Below are 26,507 nucleotides of genomic sequence, written 5' to 3'. Positions count from 1 at the left end.
GGGGTAAGGCCTGCAGCAGTATAAATGTGCCATCACTGGTGACCCCCAGCAAAGCCAGCAATCACTGCCATGCTGCCTCCTCCTGAGCTCTAGGGTAGATCTGTACCTCCAACTTCTTCAGGGCATAAATCAAGCCCCTTTTCTTCACTCCATGGACCTTGACACAAAGGGGACAGCCACAGCAGCAGGAGCATCTTGCAAGTCTCTGCCCTGGACTGGCCAGTGTCACCTCCCACTCCTGTGGCAACCTTACGACAGAGCCTGTACCCCTTCACATGACAGGACATTTATCCATCTAATGACCCTGCACATAAGGTTCACACCAGAAACAAGACCCACCATGTGAGGTCTCCTGTGCTGGGCCAGAAGAAAGCTGAGAGGTCTGATCTGAGCAGCAGACTTCCAAGAAAGCGACTGCAAACATCACTACTACTCTCCTGGTGTATCCAGTCTCCTCAGCATTTCTCACTGACAGAGCCTAAATGACAACCATCCACGGATTCCTACCCAGTGGAGCATCCAGAATACTCCTCATCTCTTCTGTGCCAAATGTAATTTAAAAGCCCCCCTCCCACATTTTGCAGTGTTTTGAAAAAAACAAATCCAAACAAAATTTACATGTTTCTGAAACACAGGCATAAGCAGAGGAAGGGAAAATGCCCTTAAGGATTGGAACCAAATGTGTTTGTGCAAATGAGACCCAGGATTTACAGTTACCTTCCAGCCTCCAGCAAGTGCTACAGTCTTAGCTTTGACTTAAAAACAATCTGTTTTCTTGTAAAGGTTGAAAAGCACCAGTGATATTTTCTCTAGTGTACTGGCCAAAGTCCCACAGCCGTGGCTGGGAGAGGAGGGTGGACACTGTGTCACAGGACACTCCCAGGGACACGTGCAGACACAGGTCTGTCTGGGCACACAGATGCACATTTGTGCATCCCAGCAATACAGCAGGCACCCTGCTGGGGGCCACCACCTTTAGGAACTACATGGACACAGATCTGCCCCTTGTCAAAATCCCCCTCCAAGCCCTTGTGTAGCACTGCACACTCTGTGGCTTTCCTAAAACTCTGGCTGTGCTTTGAGCAGTGACCAGACTCTGAAATAAACAAAGACATGCCTTGCTGAAGCGACCCTAAGTGAAAGCAATAATACTTGGCACAAAGAAATAAACAAGCACCATAGCTGAAAATCAAAGAGGATGAAACAGTGAGCCTGCTGTGACTAACTTTGTGCTGGGCAGCTCACCCACCCCAGCAGCATGGGAGCCACACATCCCCCCAAGGGGCACCAGATAGAAGGGGTCCCTTTGCACTCAGCAAGTGTGGGGAGAAGAGCACACAAGCATGAGAGGAAAGGGGGGCTCCTGTGACAGAGGACCACCACAGTGGCTATGTGGCCTTTAGGAGCCTTCACAGGGGTGCTGTTACCTGCTACTAGCCTGCAAAGAGAAGCAGTGACCAGGCTGGAGCGATGAAAAGCAGTTATCAGGGGCAGAACTATAGGTATGAACATACCTAGACAGATGCAGACCTGCTGGACTGCCAGAACAGGCCTGTTACTGCACAGCTTCTTTGGGCATACAGTGCAAGCCACAGCAGCCAGAACTGCCAGCCATGGTTTATCACATTTACAGTTTAAAACCCAACCAAATCCAACACTTCTGCTGGAAGCAAGTTCAGCTGAAGGTTCCTGGCCCAGCTGGGAAGGCAGAGGCTGTCCTGCCCCTTGGTTCCCCTCCTGATAGGCTGCTGTGGCTCAGGAAGGGTGAAGCTCAGACACAGCACTCAGTGTCACACTTCAGCTCCCTTTAAGCCTTCAAATTAGGGCTTACACGGGGCTTAAGTACAGCCTGTCCCAACACAGGGTTGGATTTCACAGCTCTCATGAGCTGCTGCTGGGTTGCCACTTCCCCCTGAGAAGGGGATGAGTGCCCTGCAGGCAGCCTGGCAGGCAGTCCATCCACCCAGACACCCTGAGCAGGGGATGGGGAGCACCTTGATCCCTGCAGCCCTTCCCATGTCCCTGGAGGGTAAAACAGGAGGGCTGAGATCACCAGGACAGGCTTCTGCTTCCCTTGCCTCAGCTAGCCAAATAACTCCCGATATCCATCTTTTCAGCGAGCATTTTGTGGTAAACACAGAATATCTTACTTCTGTGATCAAGCCTGTGTTCTTCTTCCTCCACATCTCTGCTGACCCCCCATGGCTCACCTTGAGCCCCAGGGTGACCACAGGGTGACCACAACCCTTCCAGCCCATGGGTTGGGATGCCTGACATGCAGCACTGAGCTCCCACATGAAGTCAGCGTGTGCTCAATACAGGGCACGGCCACGAACACCTCAGGGGGGCTGGTCACCTTCCAGCAAGGACAGCTGAATATGACAGGGCTGGGCTGGGGAGGGGGCAGCACAGGGGAAGAAGCTGCCAGGAACAGGAGAAAGGACACAAAACACACCAGGAGAATAAGGGCTCCATCCCCTTCACAAGCTCTGCAGTAACAAGAAGGCAAGAAGGACAGGAGAACCAACCACAACAAAACCCACATGAAAAACTGTGACCTGCAACTTGCTCCAGTGATGCCATGTAACAACTGTGGCTAGGAAACACACTTCCTAGCTCTCCATCAGTGCTGCCACAAGCATCTGCTTTACTGTACATGGTATGAAAAGCATCAGGCATCCCCACCTGAAATCATGCCCTCTCCTGCCATTCACTCACATCCCATCTTCTTTTCCCTCACACTTTATTTTCTACAGGCAGCAGCTTTTTGGCAGGAGTCTCTGTGTCTGTTTGCAACAGGGCATGACAAGGGAAAGCAGACATCTCCTCATAAAGCATCCTCTTCCTGAAACCCCTTCAACCCTTCCTGGCTGAGAGGAAATGCAAGGATTGGTAATGACTCAAGTGCTCCTCCGGGAAATAGCAGTGATTTTAGAGGAACATGAAATAACTTTTAAGCCAAGCCTGGTCCTGAAGAGGGGAACTCCACACTCTGTATCTCGAGTTCATGGCTGAGCATGCACAAAGCCAGGATTCAGGTGCCCACTGGCAGAGATACTGGAGAAGATACGGCTCCTTTATTGAGGTAGTCTCACCTACATTAGATACACATTAGTGGTACAGTAAACACATCTGAAGGGATACAGATTCCTCAGGGGATACTGTACTTGCATACAGACCCCAGTGACATCCCACCAGTGGCTGAGGTCTCAGATAACTGAGGATACAGAGATAGACCTGAGATGCTTTAGCAGAGCTGAAGACATATCCAAGAACTGGTTGGATATGTCTTCAGTTGGGCCACCAAAACCTGGCACTGGGAGAAGATGCAGAAAAGATGCCTGCCATGCAGCTGTTCTGCATCAGGATAGAGATGAGCTGGTGGATGTGGATTACAGAGCATCCTCCATCAGAATGTCTGGAATGATATTTTTCTCAAGCTTGGATTTCTAGTAACCCTTTTGTTCAGCCTGAAAAGTCACATTGCTTGGAAAAAAAATCTCTTCCTGCCTTTTACAGGCAGAGTGGCAGTGTCCCCTCCTGAACACACTGTGATTTACAGTGTTCCACACTCACACTGGCAACACAAGCCCTTATGCAGAGACTGCAGACAGCACTCCTGCCAACACATGCACTGCCACAGCATCGCTCCACATAAACACCCTGCATTCACCTTGTTTATATTTCCTCCTGCACAGGCTGTGACAGCTCACAAACACACACAAAGCCTAATTTATATTTACAATAAATCTTCCTTCTTCATTCACTGCAGTGGAAAAGAGCCCTGCTACAAATACAGTTTGTTAGAAAAACAGTGTAACAGCGCTAAGGAGAATCAGGCCCATAGATAAAGGGGATGAAGCCACACCAAACACGTGTGTACGCTCCTGGAGGTGCCTACACACATGGAAGGAGTCCCACATACACACACACACACACACACATACACACAGACATTCTTCCACCTGTGCTCTCACAAACAGTGCTCAAGAACAGCACCTGCTGTCCCTTCTGACTCGCACGTGCTCGCAGGCAGCACAGGCTTTTGCAAGGTTCACTTTCATTGCACAGGTGCTCACAGCCTCAGATAAGCGACAGGAAAATGACACTGCAAGAGAAGTGCTGTCATCATCAATGGGATATGCTTGTGTCTGGGTCTCACATTGTCCTTTCCAGGTGGTGCAGCTATTTTAAAATGGGGGTTGCAGCCTGTTTCTTATCTGCACTTGCTAAATACACACATATTCTGCTGTTGAAAGAATGAAGAGCGGGAGTTAGGTGGGGAAGGCAGGTTTCTGGTGGTGCCACTGATTGTGCTAGAAGAGATGAAGACTTTTTTTTATTGTAGTCATGAAAAAATGTGATCCCCAGTTTCTTTGTAGACTTGGAGGATTTATGAGGTCTTTGGTTCCTCCATGCTATCCACAAGCTAGCTGTAGCCAAGAGCTGTCTTACTGTTTTAATTTGGTTTCACAGAAAAGGTTGTGATCTCTCATCTCTCCACAAAGGACCTTGTTGCCACTTCCCTAACCTCCATCACCCTGAGGCCTGACTGTGGCAGTACACTCCCCACAGGACAATGTCAGCCTGTTCTGAAGCTGGCCCAGTGTGCCATGTGGGTGCTTGCAGGGGAAGCACACCCAACCAGCCCTCTGTGGTCTCTGGCTCCCAATGAGCTTCCATTAAGGAGACTTAACTACTAATTCCTGCCAAGGTCTCGTGTGTTCTCATGCCTTCTGTACAGCTCTACTCCCGATGGCCTTGCAGAGTGTGAGTGACTCAGGCAATTGGTGTGATCTGCCACCTTCTCCCCATCCTGGCAGCACTAAGCTCGACCAAAAACTTCACTCTGCATCACCAGCAAGCACACCAGCAGCCTGCCCAGCTACCAGAAAGTTCCTGTGTATTGACACATTGGGAACTGCAGGATCACCTCATCCCAGCACTTTTCTGCTGCTGACCCAGGGCTCATCATGTGGTGAATTCCCATAATGGAGAGAACACCATTGCACGCTGCCCCAGCCAGCTGGATTGCCAAGGCAAGCTGCCACATCACCTGGCACTGCTGTGCTCAGATCCCTCCACTTCCCTCCTCCCTGGGGCACCACGGTGGTGCCTCAAGGTGGGATCAGTTCTGTTTGTCAGTGCTAAGGAGCTCAAGTGTGTCACCAGAGATTTGCCAGTTAGAGACCACTCTGCCCCAGGTATTCTAAGGACTAGTAGTGGCTATTTAACTCCCCAGAAATTCTGCCACGAGAGGAAGATTAAAGGCTGCACACACACACACACACACAGAGCTATGAGGATATCAAAGACGGTTTTCTTGGAATTTTTTTCTCCAGCTTTTGAAGTCTAACATCTATATAGGAAAAGTAGCAATGATGGCTGGAAATTACCACTATTTGGAGGTAAACCAGAGACCTGCTGAAAATCCTTGCCAATCTATGTGGAATTTGTCAACACTAAATGCTGCCTAGGAGAAAATAAAACATCATGTATTTTAGCTGGACTTTCTTCTCCTCCAGCCTATTGCTTTAAGCAAACAGCCTTCCTGCCATCATACATATGGAGCAATGTGGGCACTCACCCTTCTGCAATACTGCTGCTGTCAGCTCCTGGCAGAGGGATAGCCCAAAGCCATGAAAGAACCACACAGATGGTCAAAAACCAGCCCACAACCCATCCTGGCACAGCTCTTCCACAAACACCACTGCAAAAAGCTAACCCTGGGATGAGGCTCAGACCACTCTCTGGGCAGGCTGAAACAGTCTAGAAATCACAGTTCCCCTAATATCCTTCTGGGTCCTTGTCCCTCTTCTCCCCATGGCATCTCTGGCTGATCTGAGCACCTGTCACATCCCTTCTCAAACACAGTTGTGTGTTCTCTGGGGCAATGCCATGTCACAGTTGTCCATTTTTTGGAAAATCTGCAGCACAGAGATCCTTGACTTCGGATCCCAGCTGCTAGTGGCTATGAATAATTGGTAATTAAAGTAAAAGCAATGCCATACCAAGGGACTGTTGTGCCTCTAAGTTTTCTCCAGACTACTCTCAGGAGACACAGGAAAGCTACCAGAGGTAAAAAAATAAATCTCAGCCTACTAGGTTTACACAGAGACCATCAAAAATATGCGTCTGTATTGTTTTGACCTCCAGATCTTTTTTCCTTCACATTTTCCTAACCTTTAAAAGGCATGTAAGATAAACAGAGAAGAAGCTAGGCAGACAACATCCTTGGAAGAGATGTAGGAATATAATCAAGCCCTCAGACACACGCACACAAACACCATAATTTATCTCTTCCTCCTCCTGTTTGATATTATCCTCTGTTCTAGTATCATAATCTGTTGCTATGGAAACAGCTATGATGTCACTACAAGAGGTTTATAGATGCCTTGAACAGGAAGGAAAGGTACAAAATGTTGGGAGAGGAAAAAAAAACCACCTACAAACAGCTGCTGAGCAGGAGATGTTCCAGGAATGGTAAGTGTTAACAAGGAAAAGATAAATACATCAACATGCTGGAGTTGTTGCAGACAAGAGCAGAATATAAACCACACTTTAAAAATAAAGAATGCTTACAAATTTTGCCTAGAATTAAAAATACTCTGGGCAAGCTAAAGGACCTTCCTGAAAAAACAAACTTTCTTTGTTCAGCAAGTTCTCTGGGACTGGATATTCTCTGAGTATTGCGCTCGAGTCCAAGTCTCCACCAAGCTGCTCCATCATCTGCTGTAACATTCCCTCCTGAAGTGAACACCTCATCAATGCAGCCAATAGTTAGGGAGCTTGCTGGCTATTCCCCATCCTGTGTATGCCTCTACAACCTGTAACTAGAAAAAAACCCTCATATCCTCAAGCAAAAATAAACAGAACCATAAAATTCCTTAGGTTGAAAATGACCTCTAAGATCAGTGAGACCAACAGTTAACCAAACACAACTAACTGTGTCCTCTAGAACCACATCTTTACGTCTTTTAAATACCTCCAGAGATTTTTAAATACCACCACTTCCCTGGGCAGCCTGTTCCAGTGCTTGACAAACCCTTTCCATAAGGAAATTTTTCATAACATCCAATCTATATTTTCCCTGGTACAACTTGAGGCCGTTTCCTCTTGTCCTGTCACTTGTTACCTGTGGAAAGAGGCTGCCCCCCACCTCATTACAACCTCCTTTCACGTGGTGGTAGAGAAAGATAAGGTCTCCCCTGAGCCTCCTTTTCTGCATGCTAAACAAACCCATCTCTCTCAGCTGCTCCTCCTAAGTCTTGCACACAAGATCCTTCAGCAACTTTGCTGCCCTTCTCTGGACGTGCACAGGCACTTCAATGTCTGTTAGTGCTCCTGTGCCTTTAAGCTTTGTTTCTCGGAGAACATCCAGCCTTCCCAGACTCCTTTGTCACTCAGGTCTGTCCCAAGGGACTCTATCAATCTGTCTCCTAAACAGGCCAGAGTCTGCCCTGTTCAGAAGTCCAGTGTAGCCCTTCTGCTGAGCCTCCTCCTCATTTCTTGAGTACAGAAAACCAACCAGTGTACCCAAAGCATCCTCCAAACACCCCATCACCCCCAAGTCCTTCTCTGTTTGCATGAGACAGGCGCAGCAGGGAGCCTTCCTTTGGCGGCTCACCCACCAGCTGTGTCAGGAAGTTATCTTCCACACACTCCAGGAACCTCCTGGACTGCTTCCTCTCTGTGCAAAGACATGCTGAATCCACTGGATCACATCCAGCAGCAAACAAACAACCTGACCCCTAACTATAAGCAAAAAAAGAGCTCTTCTTGCTGTCTTCACCCAAGAGAAAGACCACAACCTTACAGACTCACTGCCAAACATACTGACACACCTGACATGCCACTAGAGAGAACAGTGTGTTGAGCCTCACATGCTTGAGATGTGCCATGCACACCCATGTGCAGGAGGATGCACATGTGGCTCTCACCGACGAGGCTCAGGTGCTGATGACTGGGTTTCCATGCCTGTAACTTTTTTTGGCCACCCAGACTGATGGTGAGAGTAGAGCAGACATGATGACAGAGAGGGTGGGGCAGTCACATATGTCCTTAAATACAACATATGCAGGCTGAGGGAAAATTCAACATGAATTTTGGAGGAAGGAGGATGGCACATCAGATTTGTCCTGCATAGACGCTGTTGTCATGGGAAGAGAAGTGGTAGGGAAGGAGGAAACCACAAGGATCTAAGATCAATGAAAAGTGCTTGTGTTTCAGATAATCTCTGTCCCATCAGAGTTTCCTGAGCATGGTGAGCTGGATCAGAGATTTTAAGTGAATGTCACAGCATCAGTTTTGCCTCTGGTGTCAGCTCCAAATGGGGAATCCCCAGACAGACTCTCTATTCTGCCTGTGAGCATTAGGATATAGGTAGTGTCTCCTGTCCTCGCTCACCTTCTCTTCCAAAGATGTTAGAGACAACCCCAGCAGAAAAAACTGAGAGAGACTGAAAAAACTGGGAGAGACTGAAGTCTGAAGAGAGTGGGAGAGACTGAAGTCAGTAAGGGCAACTGCAGAAACAGTCCAAGATGGGATCTTCAACATTTCAGTCAATTTTCCATTCCTGCTAGCCTTGGCTGTGATAGCCTCAGCCCCTGAAGATCTCAGGGATCATCTCACTCTATTCTGTTACAGTTGCTTGCCCTCATCTTTGTTCCCCACATGTCTCGCTCCTCCTGTTCCTGACCTACTGACTTACTCCTTCTCAATCTTCAGCCCACCCTTTCCTTTCCCAGAGCAACCTCTGTCACAAATATTATGGAAAACCCACACATTCTGACTTCCTCTCCTGAAAGTGTCCCAGCAATTTGTATGATGCACCCTCCTGTTTCTGCATCTATATGAAATGCAAATCCTTTGGGGTGGTAACTATCTACCCCTTCACGTCAATGTCATGCCCAGTACAGTAAGGTTCTGCTTTTGCTTGGCACAGCAAATGCAACTGTTAGTAGGAACACCTTAAAAGCACCAAAGTAGAGAAAAAGAATAGGTATGAAAACAATGCCAAGTGTTGTGTATGTTTTCCAGTTTCTTTTATATTTTGTGGGCAAGGGTCTCTTTCTGGTTTATATGAAACCATTTCTTCTCTTCTGTACTTTATATTTGGGACTGCAGAATTGACAACAGAGCTTACAGTGGTGAATAAACAGAGACTGTGCTTTTTAAATTGGCAGGTGACATCAAGCAGGATTACAAAATCGGGGGAATTATCTAATCTGAAAACAATCGTGACAAATTGAAGGGTACAGGATGACATTCAAATGAGATCAAAAATCACACACTTAGGTAGGAAAGTCTACCTCCAGACATGCAATAGAAAATGGTTCATGAGGCATCAGACTTCTTGGACAGGATCTGTGAGCCACAGCACACCACAAGCTGCACAGAGATGAACAATGTTATAATGCAGAAGTTAAACCAAGTAGGAACACTGACTGTAACAGACACAAAGGAACACTTCTGCTCTCCTTGGCCAGCACAGGACCCAAATACAGCACTCTGCTCTAGCAGTGCCACTCGAGAGATGGACCAGCTGAGGGGAGCACAGAGAACCAGGAGAATGGTCAGAGCTGAAGGGGAAAAGATACAAGAGAAAGAGCTGAAGAATGCATTCAAGATATGATTTAGCCTAGGGAACGCAAAGGAGGGACATGACAAAGACAAAGGAATGGTTTTCCTACACCCACAGTAAAAAGGACAATGAATCAGAGCAAGCAAAGCAGAGAGGAGTTACAGAGGGGTAAAATCCTTTAAGTGACAAAGCAAAGGGCAATGATGACAGCCTGGACATGCTGTGGACTGTCCATACATGGGGAATATGCTGGGCAAGCCTAGTTAAAGAACATGCTGGACAGGCATTTGATATTCTGCTTTTAAAAAATCTTTCCTTTGCCCATTTCCTATGATTTAAATGATTTTGGTGAGAGGTAAGTTTCTTTGGCATTTCAGCATAGTCCAGAGCCCAACCTGTCAGCCTTCAGGACCAAAGGAGATGCTAGCCTGCAGGGCTCTTCCAGGTAACACCATTGTTCCAGATCTTGCTAGCACCTTTATCGATTGAAATCTATGAAGAACAGAGAAGGCAGCTGCCCTTCATGGTTTCCCAGGTATCTCTGGCAAATACCAATGCCTTGTGGGATGACCTTTCCTGCTTTTCAGGGAAGGAGCTGGATGTGACTGCTGTTATTTTGTCCTTCCAGAGATAGACGTCAGCACAGGCCCTGGAAGGTGAGCAGGACAGAGAACAATGTGTAAATAGAATGAGCTTCAGCTTCTCCAAATGTATGTCCCACTCAGTGGTGATGCTGAAGAAAACCAAGGGAGCAAACTATGGCATCCTTCACCCAGCATAAAACTCCCTCTTGCTCCAGAACACAACACAGACAGGCTAACACTCATCACGTGCAGACCCTGCTTCCCCTTGTGTAGCTCCCTGGGTTTCACTGACACTGCTGCTGATCTGGATCAGAATCTAGCTCAGGAGCAGCTCAAGGGGTTCACTTCTTGAAGATGCTTCCCTTTGGCTATTCTGCACATGTCCTGTGAGCAAGCAAAAGATTGTTCTTTGGCATCATTCAGTCAGTGACATGATCAGACAGCCACTCTTTATACAGCACCTTGAACATATACAGCACTGTAGAAATACACATTGTTACAGCTTATTGTTACTTCCCTTCAATAAAGAAATCCTAATGGCACACATAGCTTTTTAATTTAGTCCTGACTGTGGACTTTCCCAGCTATTTTGAGATGTGGAAATGCCTTTGATGGCCTACAGAGACAGAGGCTGCTCCTCCACTCACGTTCATGGGCAAGTCTTAGTAGAAGTGGTTTTGCCATCAAAATTACCTGATTCTGCAGGCTACCTGAATTCAGGAGTGGTCCCCAAAGAGAGGCACTGGTGCTTTCCTGAGGATGGACCTCAGTTTGCTGATATGGCCAAATGAGGCAGTAAGCAGGGGGAATCCATGCTGCAAATGAGGGGTAGCAGTAACATGCCTCTGGTCTTCCTCCCTGACAAACAAATTGCTAAATGCCATGTCTGGAGTGAAATTATCATCTGTGTTTATTTTCAAAAGAAAAGGTGAATTCTGTACGCTAGGGGAAATAGTTTCAAAAGAGAAGGCTTCCAGTTAATTACCTTGGTCCACATTAGGGTGTGTAAACAGCTCAAGAAACAACCTTTTCTCTAAACAATGTTTAATTCTCACTTCTTGTTATTGACCAGCTATCCTTCCAAAAGTAAGAGAAAGACCTATAAATAATATTTTGCATTCAGAGGGCAGAGATTTCCTAGTAAGGGTGAGGAAACAACCTCATTTTATAAATGGAGTGATTAGGCTATAGAGGCCATGAGTCAGAAAGGTACTCCAGCGTGCGGCCAGCTTTAAAGGCATAAACAATCCTAATGAAGTCAGCAGCACTGTCTGTGAGCTTAAATTTAGGCACAGACCTGAAAATATCTTCTTAAATTGGGATCAGAGAGGAAAAGCGTCAAACCTTAAAAAAAAACCCAGCAAGCCATTCTTAGCCTACCTGTTCACTACAGACACAGGGATCAGGACACCCTAACAGCTGTAAGCCAACCACTGGATGCCTTTGCAAACTCTTCTCAGGGGCCTTGCCCATGGGCAGCACCACCACAGTTGCCTTGAGTCCTGTAGCTAGAAGAAGCTGTCTCATCTGCCTCATACTGGTGTCTTAGCCTGCTCTGAGCAGAAGGTGACTGCCCTTCCTTGACCTCACCATCTGGCAGGACAGCTCTAACACCATCACCTGGGACCCACCTGATGAAGTCCACAATCAGGAAAGGGATTTACTTCCCAGCCCAGGTCACCAATCCTGTCATGATTTGACTTCCCAACTGTCCTCCTGACCAAATATTCACATGTCTTTATGCACTACTGCTGTGATGTGGTCAAAATCAGGCCTTATTCTGTTAGTCTCCCAAGTCCATTACCTATCTCCAAATACACAGTCTAACTTCCCAGGGCTGAGCTTAAGTTCCAAAGCCTCACAGGCATCAAGGAGGTCTCTAGGCTGTTCCCCATCAGTAGAAGAACCTACACTGAACATCAGACACAGGCAATTCTTACACCGTTTGGATGGAACCAAATCCAGTGGTCTCACAGCACCACGTAAAACCGGGCAGTAAATAACAATGGGGAAAACTAGTGATAGAAAAATGAAAATTATTTCACTTCCCAGGCCAGCTGAGGTGTCCAGCTGAAGCAAAGTGAGTCTTTCCCACGTGTCACAACCACCAAGAGGAATGCAATGCACAGAGTCCAAGGGTTGATGACTATGGTGAGTACCTGAGCTTGCCTCTTTGTCTGCTCACCCCAGCCCCTAGTCCCAGCAACGCTCTTTCCCCTTCTGAAAATAAAACAGCATTTTTCACCCATTACATAGCAAACTTGTTTAATCACTAGACACAGCAGCATGATAAGAACAATAATTTTAACTGGAGGGGGCTTCCTGTTATCCTGGCTATAGCCATATCCTGAGCAAATAAAAACTCAGGCTTTTAGTCCCGGCACTGACATAGCTTTAGTTCTGGTTATTATTTCATAAACAGGAAGTGTCTCTGAGTTATCTCCCTGCATGAACTTTGGGGTAAAGACCTTTACTCCGCCTCACTGGGGCCACCTCCCTGATGAGCAAGTTTTGTGTGCTTTGGTGAGATTTAAGGATGCATTCGAAGCCCAGCAGGGCTGGCCTGTTTCTAGCATTAAATGGGATCTGATCCACAACGAGGACAGGGTCAGATTTTCCAGCTTTCCCAGCCCCACGTGTGACAAGGATAGCGTGCAGGCAGGTCCCTGCCTGTGCTCAGCTCAAGCAGCCGCACCGGTGGTGAGGTGCAATTTACAAATATTACCCAGATTAATTCCATGAGCCACCCACAAAGAAAACTACCGATGTGGCTGCTAAAAATACACCCTCAATTGCAACAAAGTTGTCAAGAATAAGTAAGGAGCTAAGCGAAGAGGAACGAAACCAAAACAGAGGTAATCACTGTTTAGAAAATAAAGGTTAATACATATAAATACCTCTATTTACGCAATTGTGAAGGATGCCAGGTACCAGACGCCAAGGAAATCGCTGGAGACACCCATCCTAAGCAAAAATCCACCCACAGCCTGTGATGTCTGGCATACCCCCCTCTTAAACTGAGGTCTCCCCTGCACCACAGAGCCTGGCTCTGCTCTCTGCACAGTAGGAAACGTCACAAGGTGAGTGCACAGGTCAGAGTAACACTGCCTGGAAGAGGGTCCAGAGAACCAGATTCTTGCCTGGCTCAAGCCATCCAGCTCCTCTGTACCAAGCCAGTACAGCCACTCCTGATGAAGCCACATCTCTGGTGCTCAGAAGGATGGCAGCCACCAGCTTGCCCCAAGTCTGGAGCAGAGGCCATGTAGGATTACACCTGATGAGGTCTGCTTTGAAACTCAACTCATTTCCTTGTACAGCTCACAAACGAAACTAAAAACCAGGTCAAACATTGCGCAGCAGTGTTACTTCTGTTTTGTTTCACTTGTTATATTTTTATGTCCTTCATTTTGCTGCTAAGCTCTCCACCACCTAGGAAAAAAAAAATTAAAAAAAAAAAAAAGAAAAAAAAAGAGCAAAACCTCCAAATTCTTTAAAACAAATGGGAAAATTCTCCTGGCTCAGTGTGTGTGGGAGAGGATTTCACACCAGATAGTCACTTATTTATGATGCCTCGCCTATTAATATCAGGTGAGGCACCATTCTGCTTCCCAGAAATGGTATTTAAGCCAGCTGCTCTGCACAAGCACACACCACCCTCACCTGCACATCAAGAACGCTGGGTGACTTTCTGCTTGTGCTCTATGTTACCACTCACTTCAATTTCTACTGGAACCACTTCATAAGGCCTTTGAGGTGTCACATTTCCTCCCGGGGTGCTTTTTCTGTCAAAGAGCCTATGTTCTGAAATCGGTACGGCGGGGATACGGTTTCACCTCCCCTTCGCCTGCCTTGCGGTGGTGGCGGTGGGTGTGCATGTGTGCCACCCGAGAGCTGTGCCTGCCCATCGCAGCACCGATCCGAGCCCTCGGTTCCTGCGCTCTCCTCAGTGCCCTGACTCTACCTGACGCTCCAGAGGAGGGCTACAGACCGAACTGCTTATGCACACAAACGTGAGGCTCGCAGAGGAGGATGGCGGTCCTTGCCTCCCTCCAAGGAGGAAATTGAATCCTCTGCGATAAGTAAGTTTTTATCTATGCACTGCGATATTGCAGGGAATTCTAAGGACCTCTCATGGCAACTAGGAGGCGAAAAACAATCATTAACCCCTCCTCCACCTCCCTCGAAGCCATTCAGCAGCAATTTAACCCGCAAGCATACAGCAACACAACAGAGATAAAACAATTTCTATCAGCCTTTACGCTATCTCCGGCTCCTGCCATTTAGGATATTCACCTATTTTGAGGCTTAAGGCATGCTGCAGAGCCTGGCCGCAGACCGTTCCGTATCTGCTGCGGGGAATTTGTTTCTACGGGTCACTTTTAGGGCATTTTTTCCTATTTGCTCTCTTTTTGAAGTCAGGCAGAAGCAGGGGCGCCGCTGAAGTTAGGATGCTCTAAGGAGCCGCTAAACTTCCACCGCACCCTCCGGTGCAGCACCGCCGCCCCCTCCTCAGGAAGAAGCCGGCGCCCTGCTCGCCCCGGCAGTGGCCGAGGCCTCCTCTCCTCTCTCCTCTCTCCTCCCCTCCCCTCCGCTGCCCTGCCCGGCTCCGGGGTGGCGGCCGTGCCGGCGCTCGCTCACTGCGGCGCGCCGGGAAGGGGAGCGCGGCCGGGCTGACCGCAGGCCCCGCGGCCGCTCCGCCCCGGCTCTACTGACCCGCCGGGCGCCGCCGCTCTCCGAGGGGCACCGCACCGCCCCGCACCGCCGCCGGATGCGGCCCGGCGAGGAGCGAACTTCAGAGCCATCGCCGCATGACCCCCCCGGCTGGCGGCGCCCGCCCGGGAGGGGCTGGGGGTCTCCGGTGCGATGCCGGCCGAGCCTCAGCGGCCCGGTCACACCGCGGGGGGGTCAGGCGCGGCCCCGGGGGGCCGTCGGGCGGAGGCCGGGCAGGTACGCGCCCGGGCTGCCAGCTCCGCGCCGCGCCGCGCCGGGTGCCGGCGGCGGTGGCGAGCTCCCCCCTCCCGCGGCGGGGCCCCGCTGCCGGGGAGGCGCCGGGGGCGGCCCGGGCGCGGGGCGGGGAGCGGGGGGGGGGCTGCCCGGCCGGGGCCGGGGCCGCTCGGCGGCGAGACGCGGCCACCAGAGGGCGCCGCCGCGGGCTGGCCTCGACCGGCACCCCGGGCCCGCCGCGGCCCCTCCGCCGGCACCGGCCCCGGCACCGCCGCGGGCCCCGGCTCCCCGCCGGCCCCGCGCTCCGGCGGCACCGAGCCCGGCCGCGGCCGGCGCGGGGAGGGCCGGCTGTGCTGTGTGCGCTAACGAACATGCTGCTCTTTGTCTGCCCGCCTCCGGCGGGGTCCGGACTCCGAACAGCGGGTGAGCCCGGGGCTGCCCAGAAATAACCCGGCGGGCCACCGGTAACTTTACACCGCCCGCCGAGCGCCCTCCGCGCGGGCGCCGCAGCCCGGGCTCGATTTCCTCCTCAGATAAGTTTTACCGGCCTCGCCATGGGGAGGAAAGTGCCGTGTCCCCGTGCCGCCGCTCCCCCCCGCGCCCCTCCGCGCCCGGGTCTCCGCCGCCACGGAGCAAGCGGCCCCCGGGCGGGATGGCGCGGCCGGCGGGGGATGTCCCTCCGCTTTATGTAACGCTCCCCGGGCAGCGCCGAGCCGGGAGGGGTGACGGGGAAGGGTAAATGCGCCGCGAGGGGATTTAAATTAACCTCAATACATCTCTGAATTTTTCTTTTTGAACAGACACCCTGTACTACACATCGATCTAACACACACAGCCGTATATATACACACACACATATATAAATATGTATATATATATATATATATAATTATTGTGATTTTTTTAACCTGAAAGAAACTAAGTTGGGGTACTTGGGCTTCTCGCCGCAGCCCGGGCTGGACTGAAGCAGAAGCCAGAGGAGCTGACAGCAGGCTCCAGCAGCCCCGTCCCCCGCCGCCGCTGCCCGCGGAGTCCCCGCGCCTCGGAGGAGAGGAGCCGCGGCGGGGGGAACTCCTGGGAAACCGGCGAACGGAGAGGGGCAGCCGGTCCTGGGAATGCGAACTGCGGCGAGGGGCAGGCAGGCAGCAGGCAGACACACACACACAGAGACACACACACACACGGAGGCGCAAGGCAAGCTCCGTCCACCTCATTGTTCTGCTCGGCACCGGCACGGACTTCACCCACCGCCCCCCGCCGGGGACCGAGCGCCCGGGACCGCGGGGCCGGGCACCGGCAGAGCCGGGGGGCGACCCGCGCCTCGCCCCGCTCCCGCCGGGCGCCGGGGAGGGCGATGGTGCCCCGCCGCCTCCCGCAACATCGGCCGGGGGCACGGCGAGCGGCGGGGACCCCCTGCTCCCCCCTCCCTCCCTCCCCCGCTGCGGCCGGGCCAGGGGTGCCGGCGGGGCGGGCCGGGCCGGGGCTTACCTTCGTACATGGGGGCCATCGGTGCAAGGACGCCTGTTATTCATGGCAACGCCGCCACGAACGACGCGAGATCGCAGCCCCCCAAACTCAACACACATCTGCCATCTTGAGCGGGTGTCTCTCGGCGGAGGCGAAGCTGCCGCCTGCCTTCTGCATCGCTGCCCACCTCAGCGCGGGGGGAGCCGGGCACATCCAGCCCCGCTGCCGGCCCTCCGACGCGGCCGGGGCGGGCGGGCGAGCGGGCGGGGGGCGGCGGCGCCGGGCCGGGCCGGGCCGGGCCGGGGCCGGGGCGAGGCGCGGGGCCGGGCAGGGGCGGCGGGCGGCGGGGCCCCCCCGGCTCGGGACGGCGGCGCTGGGGAGGGAGGGAGGGAGGGAGGGAGGGAGGGAGAGAGGGAGGGAGGGAAGGAGAGAGGGAGGGAGGAAAGGAGAGGGAGGGAGGGAAGGAGGGGGGCTGGCGCCGTGCCCCCGCTCTCAGCGCGGCATGGCTGCGTGTACCGGGGCGCCTGCAAAAGTTGCGCTGGGGGTGAGAGAAAGGGAGAGAGAGACGGAGGGAGAGAGAGGGAGACGGAGACCGAGACGGAGAGGAGGAAAAAAAAAAGAGGAGGAAAAAAAAAAAAGCAGCGAAGGGAGTTTGCAAATAATCAAGCGCCGATGGCACCGATCGTGGCTTCCCAGAAGGAGCGGGAGCGAGCGAGAGAAACCCTCTGCTGAGATTATGTGGGATCTTGTTTAACAACACATTTCAATCAGGAGAAAAAAGGAACAGTCAACAGAAGTTGGTGAAACACTTCTGTCTTCCCCCCCTCCTCTTTATAGAAAAGAGAGGAAAGGAAAAAAATAAAAAGGCAGCTGATTGAAGCTTTGCAACTCGCTGGCTGTGGGGATCATATAATTTGTGCTCATGCTTTACAATAGCATGGAAAATTCCTACCTCTCCCCCTCTCCCCAAATAAATCTTCTGTTCCCTCAAGGCATTTCACAATCTGGTTCACTGACAAAAGTTCCAATTTATCTTTTTTTTTTTTTCGTTTAGCTTACTCTCAGTGTAAATATTTAGCGGATGCATTTAAAATAAACATACGTTGTTGCTTTTAGGAGTCAGGTTGTGTTTTTGTTTTGTTTTGTTTTGTTTTTAATAGGAACCACATCAAAGAAGTGTTTACTAACTGAGATTGACAGGCTATTCTTCCCCTCCCTCTCTTCCCTCCCCCCCCCCCCCCCAACCCCTCCGTTTTTTTAAATTTTAAATCATCCTTCTCTCCGGTTGAGCTCTTGCTGTAGGAGCACCAACCCGACGAGCATCATTTTTTGTCAGTGCATAGAGGAAAGCTGTAGGTGAAGGCACAGGAACCCCCCTTTGCCTGACAGGAGCTTTACAAAGGAAGGTCAGTCACCAGGTACCCATTGCGCAGGCAAAGGAAGCTGAGACTCATGCAAAGCCTCTGGCAAAGGTGGAAACAAAACCTCGGGCTGTGATCCTGCATTAACAGCCGTCTGGATCTTCCTGCCTGGAGCTCCTTGCAGATGAGCAGTCTGGGACTGGACCGGTGAAGACCTAACTCCCTTTGTGCCTGCTGTTCCTGCTGATTCCCCCAAAACGCTGCCTATCGCTGCTGCTGGTGCCTCCCAGACCTCTCCCACCGCAGCACTTGGTCGCAGCAGGGCTCAGCACCCGGCTACTCCCACTGATGTCTCGAGGACGAGGCAAGAGGTAACTTTTACTGGGGGGTTTCAGTGCGAGCCAGGCGCTCCAGCCAGCCTGGCCCTTGTCTCGGGGTGCTGCGGGTGCCTAGGCTGGCAGACTAGAGCAGTCAGGGAACATCCATGCTGCCCGGCCGATGGAGCAGGATGGCCATGGCTGTGCTGCCCAGGATGTGATCCCCAGGCTCCTCTGGGCCATCTTTGTTTGCAAGGTATCTTCAGCGTTTTGCATGATTTTTCTCCCTCCCCTGAAAAATGCCTGAAACTACGGGAGAGCTGTCTCACGCCCCATTAGCATTCTGTTTGCAACATGAAGCTGAGGATACATTTTAAATGTGTCAGGGAGTGCCACGCAGGGCTGGTGGAGGCGATTGAGGGCTCCAAAGTGGGCTGGGATGGCGCTGGAGAAGTACGTACAGCAGAGGGAGCAAAACCTTCTCCCGGCTCATCCCTGCTTCATTTTGAGAGTGATCCCGAGATTAACCATCACTAAATCTTGGAAAGAAATGGACCTGCCTTCAGCTGGACCGTTGGAGAAATCCAGGCCAGAGATGGAGGGCAAGCATGCAGATGACAGCAGGAACAGTATTTGAACTTGTTTCCTGTCCCTCTTTTATTTAGCTATGGCGACCCTCAGGGTTCAGCTCTAGGCATGAATTGAAAGCCTCATATTTTACTAAAACATGTTTCTGGTCATTGTAATTCTGCACTGCTGCCTTCTTTATGATGGAGAACCTTATCTGCTTTCCAAGGCTACTGATGCTTCTGATCCCAGCCTGCTTCCCTGCAAGGGGAGACACACAAGAGGAAATGTGGAAAAGTATTGGAGAAGTCTTGGAGAAGAGCAGAAGAGAAGACTAGAGGAGTGGGCTGCTATGGGAACCAGCTTCACTTCTTGGCACTGCATTCTGCTGCAGCATGGCTCCAGGTCAGCCACATCAGCCTCGCTCTCCTCAGCTGCAGAACAGGGGAAGATGTACCAGTCTTTGCTGTGTCAGACTGCACTGAGAGTTTCTTCTTCCTTTCTTTCACCCTGGGCTATCCCATAGCCTGTGGGGTCTGTGTTAACTCCACATCCATCAAAGCTGGCATGACAGGAGCTTCAAATATAAACCAAACCCACTCCTTGCCAGAAGAAAAGGAGGAAGGGGTCGTCAGAGATGTCTGCAGGACTCACCATGTGTGGCCTGGGCATGAAGTGGTGCCCCCTGGCCCTGTGGCTGGTGGGTGTAGCACGAAGGGGGACACAGGAACATCCAAACCTGTGTGTGACATACTTAGGCAAATGCTAAAGCTGTTGGCTTCAAAGCACAGGTTAATCTGCTTGTCTTAAGGAAAAGGTGCTGAACTTGATGGACTGCTTGGCTGGTCCAGGACAGCAATTCCTGAATGCCTCTCAGGTTCAATATCACCTGGGACATTATAGACTCATCCTGTTACAATTTGTCCGAAGATAGGAAAATTAACGGGCATGTTTTCACCAACAAGGACTGTTCTGATCTGAAATGTTTTTAAATGTTGTTACCAAATGAGGCCACATTTTGTAAATAAAACCCAGCCCAAACAGGTCCTGACCTCGGCCCCAGACTGGCTGTGAAAACATGGTGCATAGACAATGCTGGTGTTTTCTGGGCATGTAGAGGGAGCAGGGATTTGCCCAACCAGGCACAGCCTTCCTCCCCAGCTCACACAGGGGCCTCCTTCTGACTGTGTGAACAGATGGGGATGCACTCTGGAGATGGCCCAGCTCTGAGCCTACAACCTTCTTTCCATTCTCCCCAAAACTGAGCATCCATGCAAGGATGTTACTGCCTTTGTCATCTGGGTCCCTGAGCCAAGGCCAGAGCTGTGGTGTGAACATGCCTGTGGTGTGCACACACCTGTGGTGTGAACATGCCTGTGGTGTGCACATACCTGTCAGGAGCAGTCAGCAGCAGCACAGCTGCAGCAGCCCTGAGGCAAGGCCATTCTGCTGGAGACATCATGGTCCTCTCTCTTCCTGCCTGGGGCTGCAGGGGTGTCACTGAAATTTTGAATCCTGAGAGACTTTCCCACCTCAACAGACTACCTCTTCTCTTTGTCCCCTTCACTTTGTGGGAGGATGGCAAGCCAGCACAGGAGAAGCACCTTTTAATGCCTCATCTGGAGGTTTTGTCATTTCTCCACTTGCATATTTGGGTCTCCCATGAACACAGCCCTAGGCTGGGTGCAGGTGCTCAGCTGTGTCATGGAGCATCATGTGCCACCAAGGCAGCAGCATGCCCAGCTGTGTCTGACCTGGCTGCTAGGTGATGGTGGCAGGCACTAAGCCAGGGATACCCTTTTTACAGCACTCAAAGGATCTCCATTTCTGCTCCACATACACAAATCTTGGTGGTCTTGGCATCTAACTGCTCCAGAAAGGCACCTGGTGTTTCACTGCTGTGTCTCAGGGGCCTGCTGGTAACAACCTGAGCCTTAATTGCACTGGGAGCAGCAGGAGTTACTGTTTCTTGCTGGAACTGGAGAGAGTTTGGGCTTCTTTTTCTTTCCCCTTAGAAATTATTACAGATTTTGAAAGAGAAGTTTAAGAAGAAAGGCAGATAAGTTTTAAAACATAATTTTTGGTCATCATTCCCATTTTAGGGGAGTTGTGTGAGTGGAAACAAGATGCCCTTTGGTCTCTCAGCGCCAGAAATGCTAGGGTGGTATCACCTCCTCTTCTTTGGTGCCTCTGCCAGACCCTGCTTGTGGGGCATGGACAGAGGTGCCTGCTGCTGAGATGCAATTTCTTCCTCTTTCCCTCAAAGCTGGGGTTCTGTGGCTCCCAGCTCTCTTGGTTCAGTGCCCATAATATAATAATAAATAATATAATAATAAAATATTAAATAATATAATAATAAAATAACTGCCCATCCACTCTAGTTATTTCTTTGGAGAGTTTGAGCCCAAAACTGTACTAATAAAAGACTATATGATACATTAAAAACAACATCAACAACAAAAAAATAAACCAAAAAAAAACCCAGAAAAGCAGAAGAGAAAGGCTGGAAGCACACAGGGTGAGCATGTCCCCTTCAGTGACAATCTTTCATACCAGCTTGCCTTCACAGTGCTTCATTTTGGTGGAGCTGAGATGCAGCAAGTTGTTAACAAGAATCGGGCCCCAAATCTTTCACATTAAGCAAAGCAAATTTTTTTTTTTTGAAAACCAGGAGAAGGTTTCACAGTGAAATACACATAGTTGTTTTCTTTTTAAATGTAAATCAGTGAGGGAATGGACAGTTTAATTAAAAGCAAAATTATTAGGTAAGTGCTGAGGGAATCTACATTATTTGCTGGGTACACTCACATATTTTTACTGGTGAGTCAATTGTAATTTTTAATTTCTTTCCACCTAGTAAGACTAGCTCAGAAAGTAGCCACTGTGATGTGGAATATTTGGAGAAGGATTTTTACATGGTTAGCAGGAATGTCTGTTCTGTGTGCAAGCTGTGGATGCCCAGGCAGCCTGCTATGTTATGTCCATTACATTCTGCTAATCACAGAATATTCTGAGTTGGAAGGGACCCACAAAGATCATCATTAGCAACCACTTGCTATAGGCTACCTCTTGGCATTACCTGGAGAAAATTCTGTCCCTTGTGACAGGGATTTTGGGTTGCTGCTAGTGACTGAGGCCTTCAATGTCATCTATCCCTCCACAGAGAATCTTTTTTGCCAGGCAGGTGTTTTGTGGAAGCCCCCCTGCCCCTTCCCTCCAGCCCATGTGTCCCTCTTTCACACAGCAAATGATCCAGATGGACTTCCAAGCACACCAGAAAACAGCCAGTGTACTGGGCTGGGATATGACTGCTTATTTTGTAAAGTTCTGAGGGAAGGCCCTTATCTTTGAACACATATGGAAAATATGCTGCATACTGGAGTAGGGCTGGGGACCGATGGCTCTGTCAGAGCTGAAGTTCAAAATAACACCACAAAAACCTACAGCACAATTATCCCATGCACCAGCAAGTGGAGCTTTATAAGAAGTCAGATATTTTTACTCAGTCTGAGCATCAGTGGCTTCCTCAGTGCAGCTCATGTGATGAAAATGTCCCTTTCAGGGGTAACAAATGGATCTACAGTGCAGGGCTACAGTGGGATGAGACTTAATTCCCACTGTGAAACCAGATGAGGCTGATAAAGCCTCAGTGGCTTCAACAGATGCACCCTGATGAAGAAGCGGGACAGATGCTGTGAAATGCTTTGGGTACCATGGATGGATGGAAGGTGCAATGCAAGCACACAGCCTGATCAGGGCTCCAGGGAAGGCAGAGATCTGGGTCACCTCAGCCCAGCCTAACACCACATCTGATCACATTCCTCAGCTTGCTTCCCCAGCAGGAGCACTGCTGAAATAAATGCCCTAAAAATGACGTGGCCTCTCTGTTTGAGGGGTTAAACACAATTTCCCATCGTCGAGCTTTTGCATTTGGCTCAGGTATTGTTGCAGGATCTTGGATCCCTTTCTTCTTATTATTAATAAAAGAAACTTTGAAATATATTTTAAAGAAAAGTGCTTATCAGATAATGAAATTCTAGCTGTGGTTTTCTTTCAAACAACCAGGGCCATGATTTAATTGGAAGTAATTATAGACTTTTCTGAAGTATAATTTTTAGGGTATTTTTTCCCCTGACATTTGCAGTGTGGAAATTAAAAATAAAACGATGTCAGAATCACGAGATTTCAATCTTTCTTCAAACAATAATGTGGGCTAGTGTCAGAGGTTTGTCCTTGGCTGGAAGAGAGAAAAACTCATAGAAGAAGATCCTTCTGGTGAAAATCCCCAATAGCACCTACTGGTGCATTTGCTGTGCTGAGAAATTCCTGAGAGACTCCTGCTTCCCAGAGCTCACTGGAAACCCTCCTACCTACCTCTGCTGCAGTGGGAAAGGGCACATCAGTTCCTAGCTCCTGAGAGCACCACATTTGTGATGCAGGCTTTGTTAATTGTTCCACCTGTAAAGCTGTATTAAAAGGTACACTTAGAGCAAGGAAAAATTCCATTCCACGCAACAAAAAAATAAATGTAGTCCTTGTATCCTGCTGAAAAAAATACTATTTCCATAGTTCTTTTTCCCCCAGTATTTTTTTTTTCAAATTTTTAAACAGGAAATTTTTCAAATTCTATCTTTCTAAATTTTACCCTGTTTTCACTTTGCAATTCCTCATCCTCCTTTGGTGAAACCATCAGTGTATCCCCTAAACTTTGGCTCATGCTTTCTGTCTTACTGGAATTGCCATTTCCAAGGGAGGGACAGTCTCTGCCAGCATCAACTTAACCTTTTTAATGGTCAGTGGCATCAGCAGGGCCCCATGGGCAGAGCCTGAGCTCCTGCCAGCCTGTGGGGCTCTGCTGGTACTGGTGATGCTGTGATGCCCCCAGACACTTATGCAAGCACCCAGTGGACAGTTTGGCTCAGCCTCCTAAAACACATTCTCCAGACTTCATTTCTGTAGGGATGTGGATGTACACGTGATGAATCATCTTGTACCCCAAATTCTCTGCTTCTGGATCCGAACTTTTATAACTAATGCCCATTTAAAGTCCATTCCAGAACACCGGTCAAAGGGAAAGGAAGCGACTATTTCAGATTAAAAGGGCAACACATATAAAAAGAAAAAAGTTCCATACAAGGCTGTGATTCACTCTATTAAGTGCTGTAGAGGATTGTATGAGGGATGCCCAGTTCTGCAAAGTGTGTTGACTTTTTGATGAGGCATTAGGTGAGGTTCCCTATCATTACAGGCTCTATGGAGTTATTAACAGAATCATTTACAAGCCAAATTCCCACTTGGCAATGCCTGCCTGGCCCACTCATGTACCCCACCTCAGTGCTCAGCTTTATTTATTCCACTTCACTCTCCACCTTAAAAATCCCATTGCGTGGCCTTTCCAGTGAAGAGCAGCTATATTTCATCTCAGACGTGGCTTCAGCAACAAGGGAAGGGATTTCCCACTACTCTTCAGCCTCCAAAAACGCCTTTTCAAAGAGAGACATTTTATCATATGGGAAAAAAAAAAATTACAGACTGATGTAAAAATTTTGGTCAGGCCTTATAAAACAAAAACAATGACCTTAAAGTAATAAAACTTTCTGTGGCACTTTGCCAGAGCTGATCTTCTGTGCTATACTTCAGGGAGAAGTTGGGATGTGCTGACAGAAACCTCGTGGCTTCCAACCTGTGCGATGTGCAGAGCCTCAAGGGATTTTCTGGAAAGCAGCTGCTTTTCCAAAGTCAAACATTTTTATCCCCCTTCCCAAAATGGTCATCAGACCAGCAGTGTTTCAAAGACAAGTACACGTGTCTACTTCCACGCCTTTCATGCCGCCAACAGAAAATATTTGAAATTGCAGGCAAAGTTTCCAAGAAAGCAGAGATGGAGATTTTCTTTGCTTTAAATTTCTGAGTTCCTTCCAGCAGTCCTTCCTTCCTTGCATCCCTCCGTTGCTCACCTGGAGGTCTGAATCAATGACCTGACCATGGATCTGAGGACTCTGTGTGCTCAGGTGCTGTGGGCCAAGGAGTGCATTTGGTACAGGCAGTGCCAGCCACAACACAGCCCTGAGCTTGGTGGGATCCTTCTGGCCAGGGGTGGAAAACTCTTCTAGCATGTACACTTATTTGGCTATCCAGTGGATATTATCCTTTTTTCCAGCCCAGATCTCTATGAGAGCCAAACCTGGCCATGCTGCCCACTACATTTAATGCTGCACCAAAAGCCAAGCTATTGGTGAAAGTTTGACACAAAAGCATCATGCCTTGCTGATTACTCACAACCTGTGAGTAGCACAGCTTTAAAAATTGTGATCATGAGGTCTTGTCTTGAGACCCTGCTGCCCACCCTCTTCCACAGAGAGAGAGAGAGGAATAAATATTTACTACTTCTCAAAATAACACCCAGCCACCCTCACCCTTACTGCTGCAATGTAGTTCATCTAATTGAAATAAGAACATAAGTGAATTGTTTGTCAAGGCAGTTTATTAGGAAGAGATTGCTGTGTCAGGAGCTCCCTCACTGCGAGAGATGCTGTGTTGTCTCTCTTAATATTTAATGTCATTTTAATAATATTTCCCAGTTAGGGGTGCAGGCCGATGCTATAGATTAAGGCCTGCCAAAGTGGGGAGGAATAAAAGCTTGAGGTCAGCTTCATTCCATTGACTTTTCCACCTGGAGGCTGGGCAAAGAGCAATGCTGCACTTTTTCCAAGGGACTCAGCCACTCCCTGGTACTTCTCTCAGCAGCTTTATCTCAGATTTGTGGATTTTGCCTTTCACTCACTCAGAAGGACACTTTAAAAGATGAGGACCACATCCTGAGGAGGTAGAGATGAGAAACCCACCTTTTTTTTCTTTGACAAATCCATTTCTCTTTGTGATGCTGCTCTACTTGGGCTCATTATTCAGACAGTACCATAAACTACTGAATTTCTCCCAGGCTCATGATTGCATCTGCAGCTACAGCACTCTTGACCCTCGGTGAGAGGCCTTGTTTTGGAGACCTCTGGGTTAAAATCAGAAGAGTTTTAGCCCAAGGAGTGGGGACCTGCAGCTTAAATATCAAAGGTCCCTGCTCATAAAGCACCCACCAGCGCTGCCTTGGTGTCACCTCCAGCCCTCACAGACCTGCCCTGGCTGCTGCACTGATGGTGCCTCAGTCCCCATGACATCCCTCCAGACATCTCCTGGCAGCAATGGCTCTTCCTTGTTGTGAAAGACTCCTGGTTGAAGGACTGTGGAGTCAGAGCCTTTTGAAGCTGCTGCATAATAAGCTGTATTCTTTCCCCAAACATCACTAGACAGTTCAATAATTACATGAACTTTGTAATCAGCCAAACCAGCATAGCCATCTACCTGACGTACAGGCAGCACTTGTGAGTAACTTTACATAAAGGGCAGGTACTTTTGTACTTAGTGCACAAGCCTTGTGCACAAACAGCTATAGAAGGAGGGCCCAATTATAAATAAACTGTCCTTAGTTGTCACTTTGCTGTCTCTGACTTCCCACGCATTCAAATGGTGAGACTGATTCATTTAATCTTACTCTAAAGCAGCAAGCCACAGAGTCAGTTTCCTGACAGTTGCTTTAAAAAGCGTAGCTGAGCTCTCTTGAATTGTCTTCCCTTGTATTATATTTAGACATTGTGATTAGAGTATCTGTCATGATATGCTTTTACTTTAA

At 49.4% G+C, this 26,507-nt stretch overlaps 1 protein-coding gene and 1 long non-coding RNA gene across 5 annotated transcripts in view; one reads left to right on the top strand and one right to left on the bottom strand.

The window, feature by feature from the left end:
• HIPK2 (homeodomain interacting protein kinase 2) overlaps positions 1–16,829 on the bottom strand; it is a 140,816-nt gene extending 123,987 nt beyond the window's left edge. For 2 of the 4 annotated variants that reach the window (XR_010783744.1, XM_066550882.1), the window contains exon 1: positions 16,600–16,829. Coding sequence is in view for 2 of the 4 variants with exons in the window: in XM_066550882.1 (XP_066406979.1) it covers positions 16,600–16,618 (19 nt within the window). In the remaining 2 variants the exon portion in view is untranslated. Of the gene's footprint in view, positions 1–9,978; positions 10,140–16,599 lie in introns of those variants that run through there. The other 2 variants (XM_066550885.1, XM_066550884.1) reach the window with 2 other exon arrangements.
• A 1,068-nt stretch (positions 16,830–17,897) lies between these two features.
• Positions 17,898–19,874, top strand: LOC136556924 (uncharacterized). The gene is made up of 2 exons (XR_010783716.1): positions 17,898–18,310; positions 19,053–19,874. It is a non-coding gene; the product is annotated as an uncharacterized lncRNA (long non-coding RNA).
• The last annotated feature ends 6,633 nt before the right edge of the window (positions 19,875–26,507 follow it).

Source organism: Molothrus aeneus, chromosome 5 (genome assembly GCF_037042795.1).
Source record: "Molothrus aeneus isolate 106 chromosome 5, BPBGC_Maene_1.0, whole genome shotgun sequence".
Classification (NCBI taxonomy): Eukaryota; Metazoa; Chordata; class Aves; order Passeriformes; family Icteridae; genus Molothrus; species Molothrus aeneus.
This window is presented reverse-complemented; position numbering and strand designations above follow the sequence as displayed.